This window comes from Anastrepha obliqua, chromosome 3 (assembly GCF_027943255.1).
Source record: "Anastrepha obliqua isolate idAnaObli1 chromosome 3, idAnaObli1_1.0, whole genome shotgun sequence".
Taxonomy (NCBI): domain Eukaryota; kingdom Metazoa; phylum Arthropoda; class Insecta; order Diptera; family Tephritidae; genus Anastrepha; species Anastrepha obliqua.
Window position 1 is genome coordinate 26974687 of NC_072894.1, and position 16879 is coordinate 26991565.

At 42.3% G+C, this 16879-nt stretch overlaps 1 protein-coding gene across 7 annotated transcripts in view; it reads left to right on the forward strand.

The window, feature by feature from the left end:
* The window catches only part of LOC129241645 (la-related protein Larp4B), a 42895-nt gene that overhangs the window by 18743 nt on the left and 7273 nt on the right, over positions 1–16879 (forward strand). For 3 of the 7 annotated variants that reach the window (XM_054878088.1, XM_054878085.1, XM_054878082.1), the window contains exons 2-11: positions 1319–2201; positions 2320–2569; positions 2655–2795; positions 4010–4249; positions 4335–4953; positions 5017–5684; positions 6477–7098; positions 7288–8166; positions 12241–13251; positions 13379–14375. In XM_054878088.1, the coding sequence (XP_054734063.1) occupies positions 1336–2201; positions 2320–2569; positions 2655–2795; positions 4010–4249; positions 4335–4953; positions 5017–5684; positions 6477–7098; positions 7288–8166; positions 12241–13251; positions 13379–13593 (5511 nt within the window). In that variant the 5' untranslated portion in view covers positions 1319–1335 and the 3' untranslated portion in view covers positions 13594–14375. The remainder of the gene's footprint in view (positions 1–1318; positions 2202–2319; positions 2570–2654; positions 2796–4009; positions 4250–4334; positions 4954–5016; positions 5685–6476; positions 7099–7287; positions 8167–12240; positions 13252–13378; positions 14376–16879) is intronic. The other 4 variants (XM_054878089.1, XM_054878087.1, XM_054878086.1 and 1 more) reach the window with 2 other exon arrangements.

A 16879-nucleotide genomic window follows, 5' to 3' on the forward strand; every position in this document is an offset into this window, starting at 1 on the left:
AAATGTAATATAATATGAAAGACATTGCGAATATTTTAACATCATAAAGTGATTTATTTGTGTGTTAGAGAATTAAAAATAGGAAAATAGACTATACTGGGTTATATAACCCAGTCGACAGTGTTAACAAATGGTAGAGTATTAATTTAGGTTTCTTCTTCTTCTTAGCATCACAGTCCATGGTGAACCATTGCTTCATTCACAACCTTGCGCCTTTTGTCTCTATCTAAGGCTACCTCCTTCCACCACCGCCAAGCAGCCGCAGCTTTTCAAGGTCAACTTTTACGCCTTCGAGTCATATATCTTTCTGGGGCGCCCTCTTCTTTGGCCCCCAAAACGGCGTAATTCAATTGCCTTTCGAGTTTGTTCTCTCTTTGGAAATTCTAATCACGTGTCCGAATGCAACTTATATTTTGAGATTTAAAAAAATCCTATCACAGTTTCATTTTTTGCTAATAGTCTCAAGATCATATCTAATTTGATAGGTCCATATATTTTTCGCAATGTTTTTCTTTCGAATACCATTAACTGATTAATATCAGTAGTTTTTAGCGTTCATAGTTCGCAGCCATAGGTAAGCATGGGGCGGATCAAGGTTTTATATATCCTTAACTTTTGCTCGCGAGATAATAATTTAGACTTAAGCAGCTTCAAATTAGAAAAGTAGGACTTATTTACTGCTATAACTCTATCATTTATTGGCTGATATCAGCCAATTACTTTAGGTTTACAAACTTTTTTCGACACATTGAAACAACAGCGTGCAATTGTTTGAGTGAAGCCCTAGCCACTACAGTACGTAGAATACACTGCCTTGTGTCTTTATGAGACGCAATCTGGTTCGATTAATGCCGTCCAAATGATGTTCATATCTCGTCATTGAGCTCAAAACGGTTTTTTCTGATATGTTTGAAATTTTGGTCGGCTTCTAGCAGTTTTGTGCTGGGATGCCACTGCTATTGTTGTACCCTAGGCTGCCCTGAATGCAGAAATGGAGTGTTTTGTGCTGTCACAGCAATGTGAGGACGGAATGCAATCGTCCATGTATTAAGCTGTGATGTCCGTATTTCCTAGTGATCAATAAGGATATTTGCGTTTTCCTTTTGCATTTTCAGTTACTGATCTCCTGGGAATTCGATTTTTACAAACTGCTTTTTTTCTTCATTATTTCATTTTATGTTCTCACTCGCAATTTAAACCAACAACAAACTACTTAAACGCTCGCTTCTGCTAATACTAAATGCAAACACAAAACAAATAATTTATTGAAGACTTTTAAGTAATTTTTTCGTTTAATTAATTTTTTTTCTTCCTTCAGCAGGCGGTTATGTGTATATGAATGGGGATGCAGTGAAGTTACAACCACCTGTTGCAAACACATTATATGCCCATGTACCCGTTGAGACGGCTATGCTAGCAACGACCAATTTGTACGGCCCGACAACACAATTAGCAGCTCCAACAGCAACACACATCCCATTGATAGCGACCACAGCTCCGCAACCGCCCCATCCACAAGCCTTGCAAGTAGCCGCCCCTGCACCACCCACACAACATCAGCACCAACACCAGCATCAACAGCTTATACCACACACCCATCCACACGCGCACACACACACACATAGTGCAGCTGTCGCCGCTGTTGCAGCCGCTGCCGCAGTAGCTCCGCACACACAGCAACCTCCCACTGCTGCTGCAACACTACAAACGGTGCCAGCTGCCGCGCATCAAACCGCACATTTGCAATACGCTCATCAGCCACAGGCAATGGCTCAAGTAGCTACTGGCGGTACAACTGTCACAACGATTGATAGTGCCGAGTACGCAGCCGCCGTCATGAATGGCACAATCGCGCAAGACGGCACGACCGTTTGCTATGGGCAACAAGAGGAGCTGCCCACTGGTGTGGCGGCAGGAACGAATTTAATAGCTGTGGATGCTATAGCGGGCACGCCTACATCGGCGGGCGCACATCAATCCCTTGCGCAGCATCATGTGGTTGTAGCTAATGGACCGCATCAGCATCAACAGGTGGTGGCACAACAGCAGCATCAAGCGCATTCACAACATCAACAACAGCAACAACAAACTATTATTACCAGTAGCAACAATCATACGGCCAATACAGTGGAAAGTTCTGGCATACCGCTGGACCAGCTCAAGCAGATGCTCTCAACGCAATTAGATTACTATTTTTCAAGGTAAATATTTTGATGGAATAATGACCATTAATCGTGTTGTAAATGCACAACTTTTTGACGTCTAGAATCATGTGATATAAAAAAATATATACCTTAAATATCTTATCTCCAAATGTAGAGAAAATTTAGCAAACGATACATACCTGTTGACACAAATGGACAGCGACCAATATGTTCCCATTATCACTGTAGCCAATTTCAATCTCGTTAAGAAGCTCACAAAGGATATTAAGTTGATTACTGAAGTGCTACGGGAATCGCCAAATGTGCAAGTAGACGAGGATGGGTTGCGTGTGCGACCAAATCATAAACGTTGCGTAATCATCTTGAGAGAAATATCTGATAAAACTCCATTGGAAGAAGTCAAGGTGAATATTATAAAAAAACATTTATTGAGAGCATGAAATGTATTTTTGCCGAAACTTATAAATATTAACACGAATTTTGTTTCAGAAAATTTTTGATAATGAAAGTTGCCCACGTGTAATTTCTTGTGAATTTGCGGGCAATAATTCCTGGTATATTACATTTGAGTCTGACGAGGATGCCCAAGCGGCTTTTAGATACTTGAGAGAAGACGTTGTACTGTTCCAGGTGAGTACGAGGATTGGGTAACACAGGTTCACAAAATTAAGTCGTTTTTGTTTTATATGGAAATGGTTTCCGATATGTTTTTGCGCGCCCAGCAACGCTAAGTAGTCCACGACGGTCGGTTCTACGTGATCGGAACGACCCGGATTTATATTCCGTCAACGACTGTAACTTCAGCAGCATTCCTGTTCATAAGGGCGGGTCGATTTATAAATCGCCCATTGCTCTGTGAAAATCATATTCTAGGGATCAAAATAAGAAACTTTGCCGAAGGGACCATACCTCTAAAACGAATTCTGATCTCCCCCAATTTGTGTCGAACGAAAAATCCCACTTTGACCCATTTAGAGTGCTCCAATCGAGTCCAAATGTATGACCGACCCCCACTAACTTTGGACGGCCGATCCACCCATGGCAGTGGCACACCCCCTGGAACTCCCCGGGGGGGTTCCCCATACAATCATTTCAAAATATCACAATTTTTGGCTTTTACATGAGAAAAGAAACTAAAAAGTTCGACCCAAGTTGGGGGACATCAGAATTCGTTTTAGAGGTATGGTTCCTTCGGCAAAGTTTCTTATTTTGATCCCTAGAATATGATTTTCACAGAGCAGTGGGCGATTTTTTTGCCTCCCCACAAATCGACCCGGCCTACTGTACATATATAGGGAATGTTTATGCTGCTACAACAACTACAACAACATGTAGTCCAAAAGTGAGAAGTTGAGTTGTAAGCTCAACATTTTAATTTTTGGGCTGTTGTAAAATGTAAAATTTATAAAAACGCGATGTCAGCGATCCCAAAAACACCCAAGTAGTACCTAATTTTTATGAGCTTAGCTCAATAATTTGCAATTCTATCGTAATTACTGGGTTTTAAAGCGATAACTCCTTTTATTCAAAGTTGCTTATTTTCTGCTGGTTATTATAGAGTAAGACTCAAGCTTTAATTTGCGTATAATTTGAAGTTTCTAGATTTTTGAGAATAGGAATGGTAAAAACCCATAACGACATGTTTTTTATGTTTTTATCTTCCAATTTTTTCAATTGTAGTGTTGAGCACTTTTTGATTGCAAAATCCAGTTCAGCGGAAACCATATCTTATACAAAAAAAGGCATTAGACCTGTGTAGATTTAAATATTGCGCTCATTCAGAGTTTTCTTACCTTCTATATCTAAATTTTACCTTTTTATATCTAAATTTTGTAATCCCATAGGGCAAACCCGTTATGGCTAGAATGAAGGCGAAACCTTTCATGACGCGGCTTCCTATCGCTCCGGTTCCACCAGGCATAAAGAATGGCTTTCGTTTGACCTCTCCCCCAGCTGCAGTGTATGATCCGAATGCCGCAGCAACAGTTGCATACAGTGCCGCACCGCAACGCTTCCTATACGCAACCAATGGCGCAGCAATGACGCAGGCGTCTGTACCTTATAATGCGCCAGTGCATCTTTTTGTAAGTTTTTGATCTCTTTCATCATTGTAATTGCTTCGATTGCGTAACACAATATTACTATTTTCTTTTTGAATCATACTTCCAGCCATTCCAGCAGCAGCCGTTTTATCCGGGTCTCGTCGCCACTACACCGTGGCCACCGGCGGCTGCTGCCGCTGTAGCAGCCGCCGCTACCACAGCACACGGTCAAAATTTTTACGAGATAGGAAATGTGTTCGCCGCTAACGGTTTGGCACCTCAAGCGACTGTGCCAGCTGCTTATGCGACCAGTGCGCCACAGCAAGCCGCTGCTCCCTTGACAACGACGTCAAAGGGGCAAAGCGGGGGTGGTCGCTACAACAGCCATCGTAGTAACACAAGCAGTGCTGGTGGTGGTGGTCGCAGCAAAATGCGGAGCAATAATGCACAGCAACAGATGCAACAACAACAACAACAAAACCAGCCCTTGCCGGGTATGATTGCAACGCTTGGCAATGTCGTTGGTAGCTTAGTAAGTGTGGTACCAACTATAATTGACCCACACCAACAACAGCAACAGTCGCAGCAGTCGCAAAATCAACAGCCTCAGCATCAAATGGCACAGCAACAGACGGCTTCAAGTCAAGTGCAACCGCAGCAGCAGCAACAACAGCCACAGCAATCACAGCAACAACCTCAAAATACTAATTCCACAAGACATTACAGCAGTATGAAAAGTAGTGGAGGTAAGTCTCGATTTTTCGACTTGTGTTGAAGTAGGCATTTTTAATAATTTCTCTTCAACCCAGGTGGTATATCAAAATCGTCAATGGAAAAGTCATACGGCGGCGGTATGTCAACTCACATACACTACAGCACGCAAACACAATCAGGCACCTCGTCGTCTCACCATCACACGTCGTCAGTGCAACTGCAATCCCAGCAACAGCAACAATCGAATGCAGTTGCTGGTGCCACTCATTTACAACAAGCTCACTACCAAATGCCTTCCTCAACTGCAGCAGTAGCCGCCGCAGCAACGGGAACAATACAACATTCTTCCTATTCACACGCTACGCCGACGGTGTCGGTGCAGCAACAGCACCACCATCAAACGCACCATCAACAGCAGCAGCAGCAGCAGCAACATTTGCACAACCAGCATGTTGCCGAGTTGCAAGACGATGGTGGTGTTATAGTTATCGGTGCTGGCGGTGAGATGCTACAGCATTCCCAGCAGCAGCAACAGTCTGTGCATCCCCATCAACAACAGCAACAGCACAACAGAAGTAACTTGTCAAGTTCCACATCGTCGTTGGCGACGTCGTCATCTGTTGGTGTCAGTATGGTGGGAAAGGAGCCGCCAGCGCATTGGACGCAGCCGCGGCATCGGCGTCGGAGACGTGACGACGACGGTAGCGTTATGACATATTCGCCAAGCACTCGACTTGGCGGTGGCGGTGGAGTAAGCGGTGGGGTCAGTATAACGACATTTTATACGCCTTATAGCACTTTCGTGCACAATGTTGTTGGGGTGGGTGGTGGAGTTGGAGTTGGTGGAAGCGACATGGGTGTAGAATTCGATGTAGGCAATGGTAGCAACATTGGATGCTTAGATAATACGAGCGGCATTGAAACTGGAGGAGGAGCAGGAGGAGTTGGCGGTGGGGAAGGAGGAGGGCAGCATGGCGGCGGCTTGCAGTCATTTACTAGCAACCCCACCATCACCACCACTACCACCACCACCACTACCGTCATCACTGCCATCAATAGCAATAGCGCGGCGAATTCAAACCATAATCTCAATTCAAATTTAAATGTAATTGCAAGTCCCAATCAGAATCTGAGCACGAATTCAAATCAGAGCCCGAATCCGAGTCCAAATCGTAACTCGTATGCGAAAACTGAACTAAGCCAAAGCCTTAACCAAAACCAACATAAGCATTATGGCCAAAATCAGCACCAAAGTCAGCAGCATAGCCAATCAAATCAAGCCCAAATAATGTCTAACAGCTTCCAAAACAGCTTCCACCACAACCAATATCACAATAATATTAATAAATTTAGCAATAATAATTCTGCCTCTTGTACTACCACCACCAATACTACCACTAATACTACCACTAAAACTTCTACTTCTACTAATGCTACTAACAATAATCATAATAATAATTTTGCTACAACAACAACTTCATCAATAATAACAAGCACAACAAACAATGTGAATACGCAAAAAGCAAAAATATTCATTCAATCCTCTACTTCGCAGCAGCAATCGTACATTGGTGGTGGCTCATCATCGCACCATCAATCGCAACAGCTACAGCAGCAACAGCAACAGCAACAATCGTCCAACTCTGGCACTTCGCTTGCGTTAGCATCTAATAATAGCAATGCACTCTCAACACAGGCGAGTGGCGGCAGTGCCGGTGGACATCATAGTCAGCGTGGTGAGGGTGGTCATCATGGTGGAAGCACTGGCTACAATTCGCATCGTGACGAGCATCGGGGCGGTTACAAAGGCAATAATTATAATCCACACTACAATAGTGGTGGTGGCATGGGACATCACTCGCAGCATTCGGGTGCATCACATCATCACCACCATAGCGGCGGCGGTACATCACAGCAGCACCATCATCACCATTCGTCATCGCACCACACTGGCTCAACGCATCATTACCACCATCACCGTCACGAAGTCGGCGGTGGCGGTGGGAGTAGTGCCGGTGGGTTAAGCGGTGGTGGTTCGAATGGTGGCCATGGCATGGGCGACCGCAGCAATGATCGTAGTGGCGGACATCATGGCCAGCAGCAGATACAACAGCATGTGCCGCCGCCACAACCCCCACAGTTCGATCTAGAAGCGGCCGCATTTCCACCACTGCCAGGTTTGTTATTTCGCCCATAACTATTTCACAAAGTATTAGCCATTTCTTACTCCTTGGTGTAGATCTTAAATGAAATACTGAAACACGTGACAGTGAAACTTGGCCGTTCTTTAATAAGTTCATTGACCTTTTTTAATCAAAAATGTAATGTTTCCTAATTTATTTCCATATGATCCACAAAATGAATAGCGACCTCCTCGTCAACAGCATCCTCCTCGTTAGCGTCCTCTGGTGCGGCATCGTCAAATAGTAGTGGCAATAATAGCAACAGTGTTTCGGCGTCTAGCAATAAGCAAACTGCCAATTTGACTCCACATCATCAACAGCACCAACAATCGCAGCAGCAGCAGCAACAACAGCAACAGCAATCATTTGGCGGTAGCGGTGGTGGTGGCGGCAGTGATGGTAGTGCAAGTGGAAACAATGATGTGCAGCTGCAAAAGACAAGCTCCGGCTACCTGCATCAGCAACCACAACTACAAGAACACAATCAGTGCTCAAGCCATTCTAATGCCTTACAGCAAACAAATAGTTCCTCGGCGCCTGTAGGTGGTGTAACAGCCAATGTCGGTGGTGGTAGCAACCACCACAACAATAACAGCAGCGCCAGCGGTGGTTGGTCCAATGAGAACCGTTTGGCAGATGTTGTGCGCGCTGGTGGTGGGGGTCCTGGTGGTAATAATAAGAGCAAACCCCGCAAAGATTCCGCCCATAATAGTAAACAGCAACAAAGTTATCAACAACGTCATACCAGTTCTAGTGCCGCCGGTGTTGCTGGTCTAAGTCCCACCTCGACAGCGTCCATTAACAGCAATATAGCCACAACTACCACCACAACCACAGAAGGTGCTTTTACTGCGGATGAATCAAATGCCGCAGCTGCAACAAATTCGAACAATAAGTCTGCGACGCTGAGTAAACAAAATTCGAATTCGAATAACAACTACACCACCTCCGCCTCCTCATCCAACAACACTGTGATAAAGTGTCCAACACAATCCAATAACAACAAAAACAACAACGCCTATAGTCTGATTGGCGGCAACACGTCATATGACAGTAACACTGGTGAGACATACTAACGGTGATGCGATTGAAATTGAAATTTATTGCTTGATGCTATTATTTTAAATACCCAGCATGCAAATATTGGGTTGGGGTATAAGTTCGCACCGTTTTTACCGAAGACTTTTATTTAAACAAAACGAAACACTTACATCACTAAGTTAATCGTTGCTGTTTACTACCTCTTTCCACTTCTCGACCAATTTATTGATGCCGTTTCGCCAAAAGTCGCCTGGTCTGGTGCCAAAGAAGTTGTTGACCCAGTTTTTAAGAACCTCTTTGTTATCGAAGGTAACGCCCTTCACATGGTTTGACAGGGAGCGTAAAAAATGGTAATGTGTCGGTGAAAGGTCCGGAGAATACGGCGGAAGTTCAAGGACCTCCCATTCGAGCTATTCGAGTGCGGCTTTGACGACTTGTGCGACATGGGGCTTGGCGGTGTCGTGAAGGAGTATGTTTGACCATGTCGATCAGGTCTTTTCAGTCGAACAGCCTCATTCACGCGGGGTAGCTGGGCAATGTAGAGCTCCTTGTTGACCGTGGCTTTTTTTCGAGCATTTCCCAGTCCCACCAAACACCTTCTTTGGATGATGATCCGGTTTGACTCTCGGCTTCGGCGCATCGCCTGGAGCTACCCACTCCTTTCTTTGTTTCATATTGATGTAGAGGCACCATTTTTTAACTCCCGTGACGATGGGTACAAAAATCGCTGTTTATGACAGCGTGTTACTCGATGATGGGCGAGATGCTGCTATTGCGACTTTCTTTGTTTTTTCGTTGAGCTCGTGAAGCTCCCAGACTCCCAATTTTTCGGTAAATCCCATTGAATGAAGGTGATTGAGAATCGTTTTATGATCGCAGTTCATTTTTTCCGCCAATTCACGACTTGTTTAAGATGCTCTTTATCGAATTCAGAAGGTCTTCCACTGCGGGACGTGTTATTGACATCAAAGTCGCTATTTTTGAACTTTGCAAACCATTTCCGTGCTGTAGACTCTCCTATGACACTTTCTACATACACGTCGCAATTGTCTCCGGGTGATTCGGCCGCTTTTTGACCTCGATGAAAAGCAAAAAAGAGCAGGTGTCGAAAATGTTTATTTTTTTCCATTTATTAGCCTCGAAACTAATGAAAAATTAAACAACTGAAAAATACGATTAACATAGTTTTTTAGAGCAAAAAGAGTTCTATCGAATGAATACTTACCCTTTGCCAAACAGCAAACAAATCGTTGTAAAATAAAATATAAAAACGGTATGAACTTATTCCCCAACCCAATGCGATTCTGTAGTTAATTTGATAGTTAGTCTCGCGTGTTATGAAAGAATAGGGACTTAATGCGGATAAAGAATTTAAGTATTGCTGTTTATTTAAATATTGAAAATTCCATCAAGCGCCACAAAACGCATTCGTGACCTTTTTATTATTTCTATCAAATTAAATTCTTGTGAAATCTACAGTGCTGAAAATATGCTTTTTAAGTCGCAGAAAAGATTGAAATTTCTTTGTTTGCTATCTAAAATGATGAAGGTAAACATTTTATTTACTTGCTCCGCGTTAAAATTAATTAAACACAAAATCATATAGTCCTTAGAAATAATTACTACTATAAATCTTAACACGTATCACAAATTTTCTTAAAAATATGTTCTCATCGTACCATAACAAATAAATTTTTAGAGTTCCGAATGCAGTTCCATGGAGTTCTAAAGGAATAATTTGTATTCTTATACAAGGCATTAATGCCTAACCTTCATAACATCACAGCAAACGAACGCAAATGTACAAAAATTATGTATTTACAAAGACTGATGCTTGAAAAAGTTGCAGTTGAACCTATTAAGCGGATTAATCGCATATTTTTTACTGATAGATTTATTTGAATTTGAATGTTTAACATCTTATACGAGTATATAAACAGGCAAATATGTTTTCTTTAAAGCCCTTTTACGGCTAAACTATATTTCTAAGGTATAAAGATTTATGTATCAATCGAAAGGCATTTTGATGCTGAAGGGAAGAAAATTTATAAAATTTCAAATTTGCTTAGATTAGGTTAGGTAGTGCTGGCTGATCTGTAAAAAGATCTCACTAAGATCTCTAGGGTCCATTGTGCTACTAGTGCTATGTATTTGGAGTTGAATTATTATTTTACGTAACTCTAATAGCGGTCGCCCATCGGCAGGCAATGGCAAACCTTCGAGTGTATTTCTGCCATGAAAAAACTCCTCATAAAAAATATCTGCCGTTTGAAGTCGGCTTGAAACTGTAGGTCCCTCCATTTATGGAACACCATCAAGACGCACACCACAAATAGGAGGAGGAGCTCGGCCAAACACCCAAAATGGTTGTATGCGCCAATTATAACGGGTGATCAATCATGAGGTGCTTTTTTCAATAGTTAAAAAAAAAACAAAAATGTAAATTATGTTCAAAACCTTTATTTATCATTTGAAAGGACATTCTTTGACATTTACTTTTTGAATATGACTTCATTCAAATGTTGGCCGCAACTACGCTTAAGGTGGTCCATTCTGAAGGGCCAATTTTCAATCACTCGTTCGAGCATTTCGACTGGTATGTCGTGAATAACACGCGTAATGTTGGCTTCCAGAGCTTCAATCGTAGCTGGTTTATCAGCATAGACCTTGGACTTCACGAATCCCCAAAGAAAAAAGTCCAAAGGTGTGATATCACAAGATCTTGGTGGCCAACTCACAGGTCCTAAACGTGAAATCAGCTGCTCTCCGAAATGACTTCTCAATAAAGTCATTGTTTCACGAGCTGTATGGCAAGTGGCTCCGTCTTGTTGAAACCAAATGTCGTAGAGATCATTAGATTCAATTTCAGGTAGCAAAAAGTCCGATATCATGGTACGGTAGCGAGCACCATTCACAGTTACGTTGCGGCCATCATCATTTTTGAAAAAATATGGACCGATGATTCCACCAGCCCATAAACCACACCAGACCGTTGTTTTCTCTGGGAGTAAAGGTAGCTCTTGAACCTGTTCTGGTTGCTCTTCATCCCAAATACGGCAAATTTGCTTATTGACGTAACCATTGAGCCAGAAATGCGCCTCATCGCTGAACAAAATTTTGCTCGAAAACAGCGGATCTTCTTCAATCTTTTCAAGAGCCCAATCAGCAAAACGGTGACGTGCAGGAAGGTCATTTGGCTTTAGTTCTTGTACGAGCTGTATTTTGTATGCTTTTAAATGAAGATCCTTCCGTAAAATTGACCAAGTTGTTCCATACGACAGTCCAAGTTGCTGAGAACGGTGCCGAATCGATTCATCGCGGTTTTCACGTACACTCTCTGCTACTGCCGCTATATTCTCAATGCTTCTTGCTGGACGTGGTCTATTCGGTCGAGAATTATCCACCAATGAATATTCGGATTCAAATTTGTTGATGGTATGTCGAATAGTGTTTAAGGCAGGCCGATTATGTTGACCATAATGCGGTCTAAGCGCACGAAAAACATTTCACAGAACGCTGATTTTCATAATACAGTTGAACAATTTGTAGTTTTGACAGTTTTGTACGAAGTTGAATGTTCCCATATCGATTGCTTTTACAGAGTTAGTTTCTCATTTAGTTCCGTTTTCAGAAAGGTTTTTGATGGCTATATTTCTGACGTGCTCACTCTCGGCAAGCGAATACCTGTCATAGCGACCTTCATCGGCTCTCTCACTTCCTTCTAACTTTTATGTGCTGGTATCCAGTAAATAGTGATCTGCCCATTGCCGCAGAGTTCACCCATTTTGAATCTGCTTTGTTGCACATATTCCGATTTACTCTTCTTCTTCTTGAGACGAGTTACTCCAATGACCCATAATTGCTTTAATAGCTGCTTGGCTATCAATGAAAATGTTTGTCCGGGTATTAAGAGGAGTTCATTCCAGAGCTAATTCAATCTGCTTTTGTTGCGAAGATAGAGATCGAGAGATAGATAAAGGGATAGAGATTAAGATTAAGATAAGGAGGCAAAGATAAATGATAAAACTGGTTGAATTTCGACCACTCAACGAAAAATGGTAGTGTTAAATGTACTAACATCATTTCAATTTGCAGTCTCTGGTGAGAAACCAACAAACAAGACTGAGGATATGTTTGCCTGTGCGTCAACACAAGAAGCAGAGTGTAAACAACAACAACAACAACATGCTACCAACGATAATAGCATCAACGAACAACATCATCAATTTAATCACCGCAGCAACAGCAACAGTGGTAGCAGCAGCAGCCAAATATCATCAGCCGGTATGATGAAACCTGGAAACCCAGTGCTATCGTCAACATTGAGCGCAGCTGGAGCGCTCAATAGTGTCAGCGGCAGCACCGGTACGCCAGCTATAACATGCAACGTAGCTACAATGACCACAAATTTCGCTGAATGTAGCCTAAGCAATCATAAGAAACCGCCAGCGGTTGCAGATTTACTCGCCAAGAAGGCGACGCCAAAAGATGCTACAAAGCATAAGAATGCTTCAACATCTACAAATTCAACTTCCATAGAAAATATAGTCGCAGCGCAGGCAGGCATGCCAATGGCGAATGCAACTGTTTCGGGGGGTACTGCTGCCGTAGTAACGAACAATAATAGTTCACGGTTGAGCTATGCGCAAGTCGCTCAACACCACAAGGAACGAGCCGCTGTTGATGGCGGCAGCAGCAGCAAAGAAGCTTCTGTTTCAGGCAATGCTTCACCCGTGGCTGTGCCGAATAAAAACGAACACTCAGCGGCAACGTTGAGTATAAATAAAATTGAGACTGCCAATAGCAATAGCGCGGCGGCGTCTGGATTAATTGCTCCAGCTATTGTGGCGGCGTCAGTGACGTCTGTCACAGAAAAGCAGACCGATAAGCCAATGGGCTCTTCTGCAGTAAGCTCCTCAATGCTGATAGATAAACAACAACGGGGCATAACGAATGTTTTAAGTCAAACGATGTTGAGTGCAGCCACCGTTGCTGGTGCTGGGAGCAATGGCGGCGGCAGCGGTGGTGGCGGCAACAATTCCGGTGCTGTGAACAATAGTGGATGTAATGTGGTTACATTACGCACTGATATTTCCAAAGATAAAGGCAAGTAAAACAAGTAAAAATATAGCAGATTACAAAATAATTCCATTTGCTTTGAAGTGGGAAAATTTTCTTGAAAATATTTATCCCTAATACTTGTCTAAGTTTGCCTCTAACTTTTTCATTGCAGATGTTTTACGTGAAAATCGTCAAAGCACAGGTAGTAACAATAGCGGTAGCAGTAGTTTTAGTAGTAGTGGTGCAACTAGTAACAGCGGTACAATTACTTCCGCACCAACAGCGGGTGCACGTAATCGTGGCAACGACGGCAAAGAGAAGAACGTGCGAGAACGTCATGACACTGCCGAAAGCAGCAGTAGTGGGCGAAAGACTGGACGAAATTAGTCGTTATTTGAGATACGTTCGAAAGAAACATATATATATTTCACTTAGGAGCAGCATCACATACACATACACATACATGACACACAGCATTGCATATGAACACACACACTTGCTAAGCAAATTGAAAACCACACACATATACGCAAAAGGAATTGTAGCACAAACAATGCACGCAGCATCAAACTGCAACGAGAATGCAAGCGTTGTACGGCTACGCCAGAGTTCTAAAGGAATTTATGTATAAGAATCCAACAAATAAGTAAAACTCCAATTGCAAACCACTAGTGGAACACAAGCGTAACATGTGACAAGTGCCAATGCTTGTGAGAGAAGCGAACGTTTCCATAAGATATGCTGTAGTATGCACCAAAGTACGCTAATTTGAATGGTGAAAGTCGTCGAAGCTGCTTAACTATAGTTCAGAACCATTAAGTGTGTCTGGCTTTATGAAATAGTGACACTACCAATTCTTCATATTACTACTGCTTTAAGTGGAGACACCTTTGTGTCGAGCGAGCAACTACTGGGCTGCTATAATACCACTATACAACTACGTATATAGTTATAGTTACAAGTAGTTAGTACGGCTATATAGAAATACGAAAATTACGAACATAAACCGAAATGCTACAATCCGCAAGTTTTACTGCTGCAGCAAATCTACTAATTTACTACTACTGTACTATACATCTAATTAAATGCATGATATTATATTTTCGCAAAAAATAATTGTAATAAGAAAATGAATCAAATATTGTGGAGCAACAATATGCAGAAATATGGTAAGTCTAATATATCATACAATCAATGATTATAGTAAACTTCGAATTTTAGTTTAAGATTTCCAGAAAACAAGTCAATTCACATCTTAAAGTACGCGAAGAACATGCAGTGATTAGCAATAAATTCACAAAATTTAAACCATCCTTAGCAGATTAGCTGTAAAATTGACAATCAGCTGCCAAGCTGTTCATTTAAATTCGTTTGGTGAAGTGGTTTTAGTGTTTTTGGTTTGTTTAATTATTATTAACGACATGAAGTGAAAGCAAATATAAGCAATAGCTAATTGAATTGCGCAATTTGTTGCTAGTAATAGACAGTAGGAGGAAATCTATAAACGAGGTCTACTGCGGTTGAAAAAAATTTTATAATAAGCGATAACAAACGAAAGCGACTAGTGATTCGCAGTGAGCGAAGCTATAGACTTGCCAAAACACTGCCATTCGGACTGCGTCGGGATCTCTATTAATGCCCGCACTTCAATGTCTACACGACGAGGTTCAGATGCTCAGCAAGCAGTTTATGTTAGAGTAGGTCCCACCCATGCAGACACCTGCTTGAGCCTGAGCCGCCTCCCAGCCATGCCAGGAGGCACCTTCTCAATTACTTCAAAAAAGATGCAGGGTAAAACAGATCGACAATTACTGGATCGATCAGACAGCGTACCGACCGACAATAAACGACATTCAACGGGAGACACTTACCACCTTCTTAAGCTCCCAACCTCCGAATGCCGCTATCGGAGTCCAACCACCGTCCATTGCAGACGAAGAGCTCCCGCTTACCTGGGAGTTAAACACGAAAAAGAAGATAATCTACTTATATGTGAACATTTAAACTTTTCCCCATGAAGTAAGATGGATTATTATTTAAAGAGATCGCTTTGCGAGAACTCTACAAAATTTTCATGTAATGACGCTGTTGAAGAGGAGAAGCGGGTATACTCGCTGGGTGAGTTCCTAATTTGCACTACTTAGCGACTCAATAAATATGTAAATATTAAGTTGCAATAGAATCGGTGTATTATCCTTCGATATATCGTCCGATAAACACGTTCCGTGGCCTGATAAAGCGCCTCACTAAGCCAGAAAAAATTCTAGAGGTTCTACAGAGTGTTAGTTTACTGACACTCATCTAGTATCTAACACTCCCTCTGGGCTCATCCCTTTGAAACAATATGTTTCCTGGACCACCCGTTAGGTGAGGTTGACGATGACGACCGATGACTTCATTGCGACAACAAACACAGGTCATACGACAGTCGGTTCTACGTTAGCCTAAAGACCCGACCATCCTGCCCACTGGAGAATATTTATGCTATTACAACAACAATAGTCACATGTCTTTTAGAACGGTTGCTATAACAACAAACGCATATTATTTAAGGGGATTCCTGGCCAGAAAGTCAATTGAATACGAGCAGCGTTCAGCCCTGGCGATTAAAGCTACGTTCTCAGACATTCTTGAAAAGTCGAATAATTGATACTCGAAGGCGCTCGTTAGTCCAGTTAGCTTTTGGGCTATTTTTTCAATATAGGTAGTGTGAAAAGGAGGTCAATTTATGATTCGCAGAGTAGCTGCAGATGAAAATTTTGTACATTACTCTGGACCTAAGTCCAAACAAAACTCAATGCGGTAGCAAAGGAAGTGAAGCACACCTTAGAAGTGTCACTATCGGGTAAACAATTTGTGGCTACTATTAAAAGAAAAATAGTATTACAATTACGGGCAAATGACTCCCTATACTTTTAGAAAGTCTAAGAGATGATATCAAAGAGAAGGTAAAAGATTACTAAAGGTGGGATTTTTTTCTCGTAATGTGCATATTAACGGGGTTTATCTAGCGATGGTGGCTTTTAACTTTTGAACTTTGTGCAATATCTAAGAAGTAACAGGCAGAAAAATAATTTCATATTTCATTTCACACTCTTTGCTCTTCAATTCGCGAAATAAATAAAGAAAACGCCGAGTTCAACCAATCCTTCAGTGTAGTGAAGGTGCAATCAAAAGGAGTTTAAAGTACTCATAACCCTTGCCAAGGTAAACTGAGAATGCTCTCGGGCATTGTTGTTGTTGCTGTTCTTGTTGTTGTAGCAGCAATACTAAACCCTGTCAGTGCGATGTAACTCACCGGTCGTCTTCGTCTAGCTCATCCAAGGGTAGGTCCGGGAAACTTGCTGTTGGAACGGGGGGTCGAGGAAACTTGCTCACGGGCATTCTCACAGTTCACTGAGAAGTCACCTGCACATGATCGGGATTTGGTCTATGGGCTCTTGTCGTTCCTGCGACCAATCTCAGCAGACTCCGATGCACCTTCTTCTTGAATGTAGCGCGAAGACGGTTGAGACATCTTGGCCAACCGTAGCCATACGCTCAATCCAACCCAGTTTCATCTTGAGTTTAATAAGGGAACTGGGTCTGGATGTGGTACTGTGATGAGACATCTGAGCCAACTGCAGCCATACGCTCAATCTAACCCAGTTTCATCTTGAGTTTAATAAGGGAA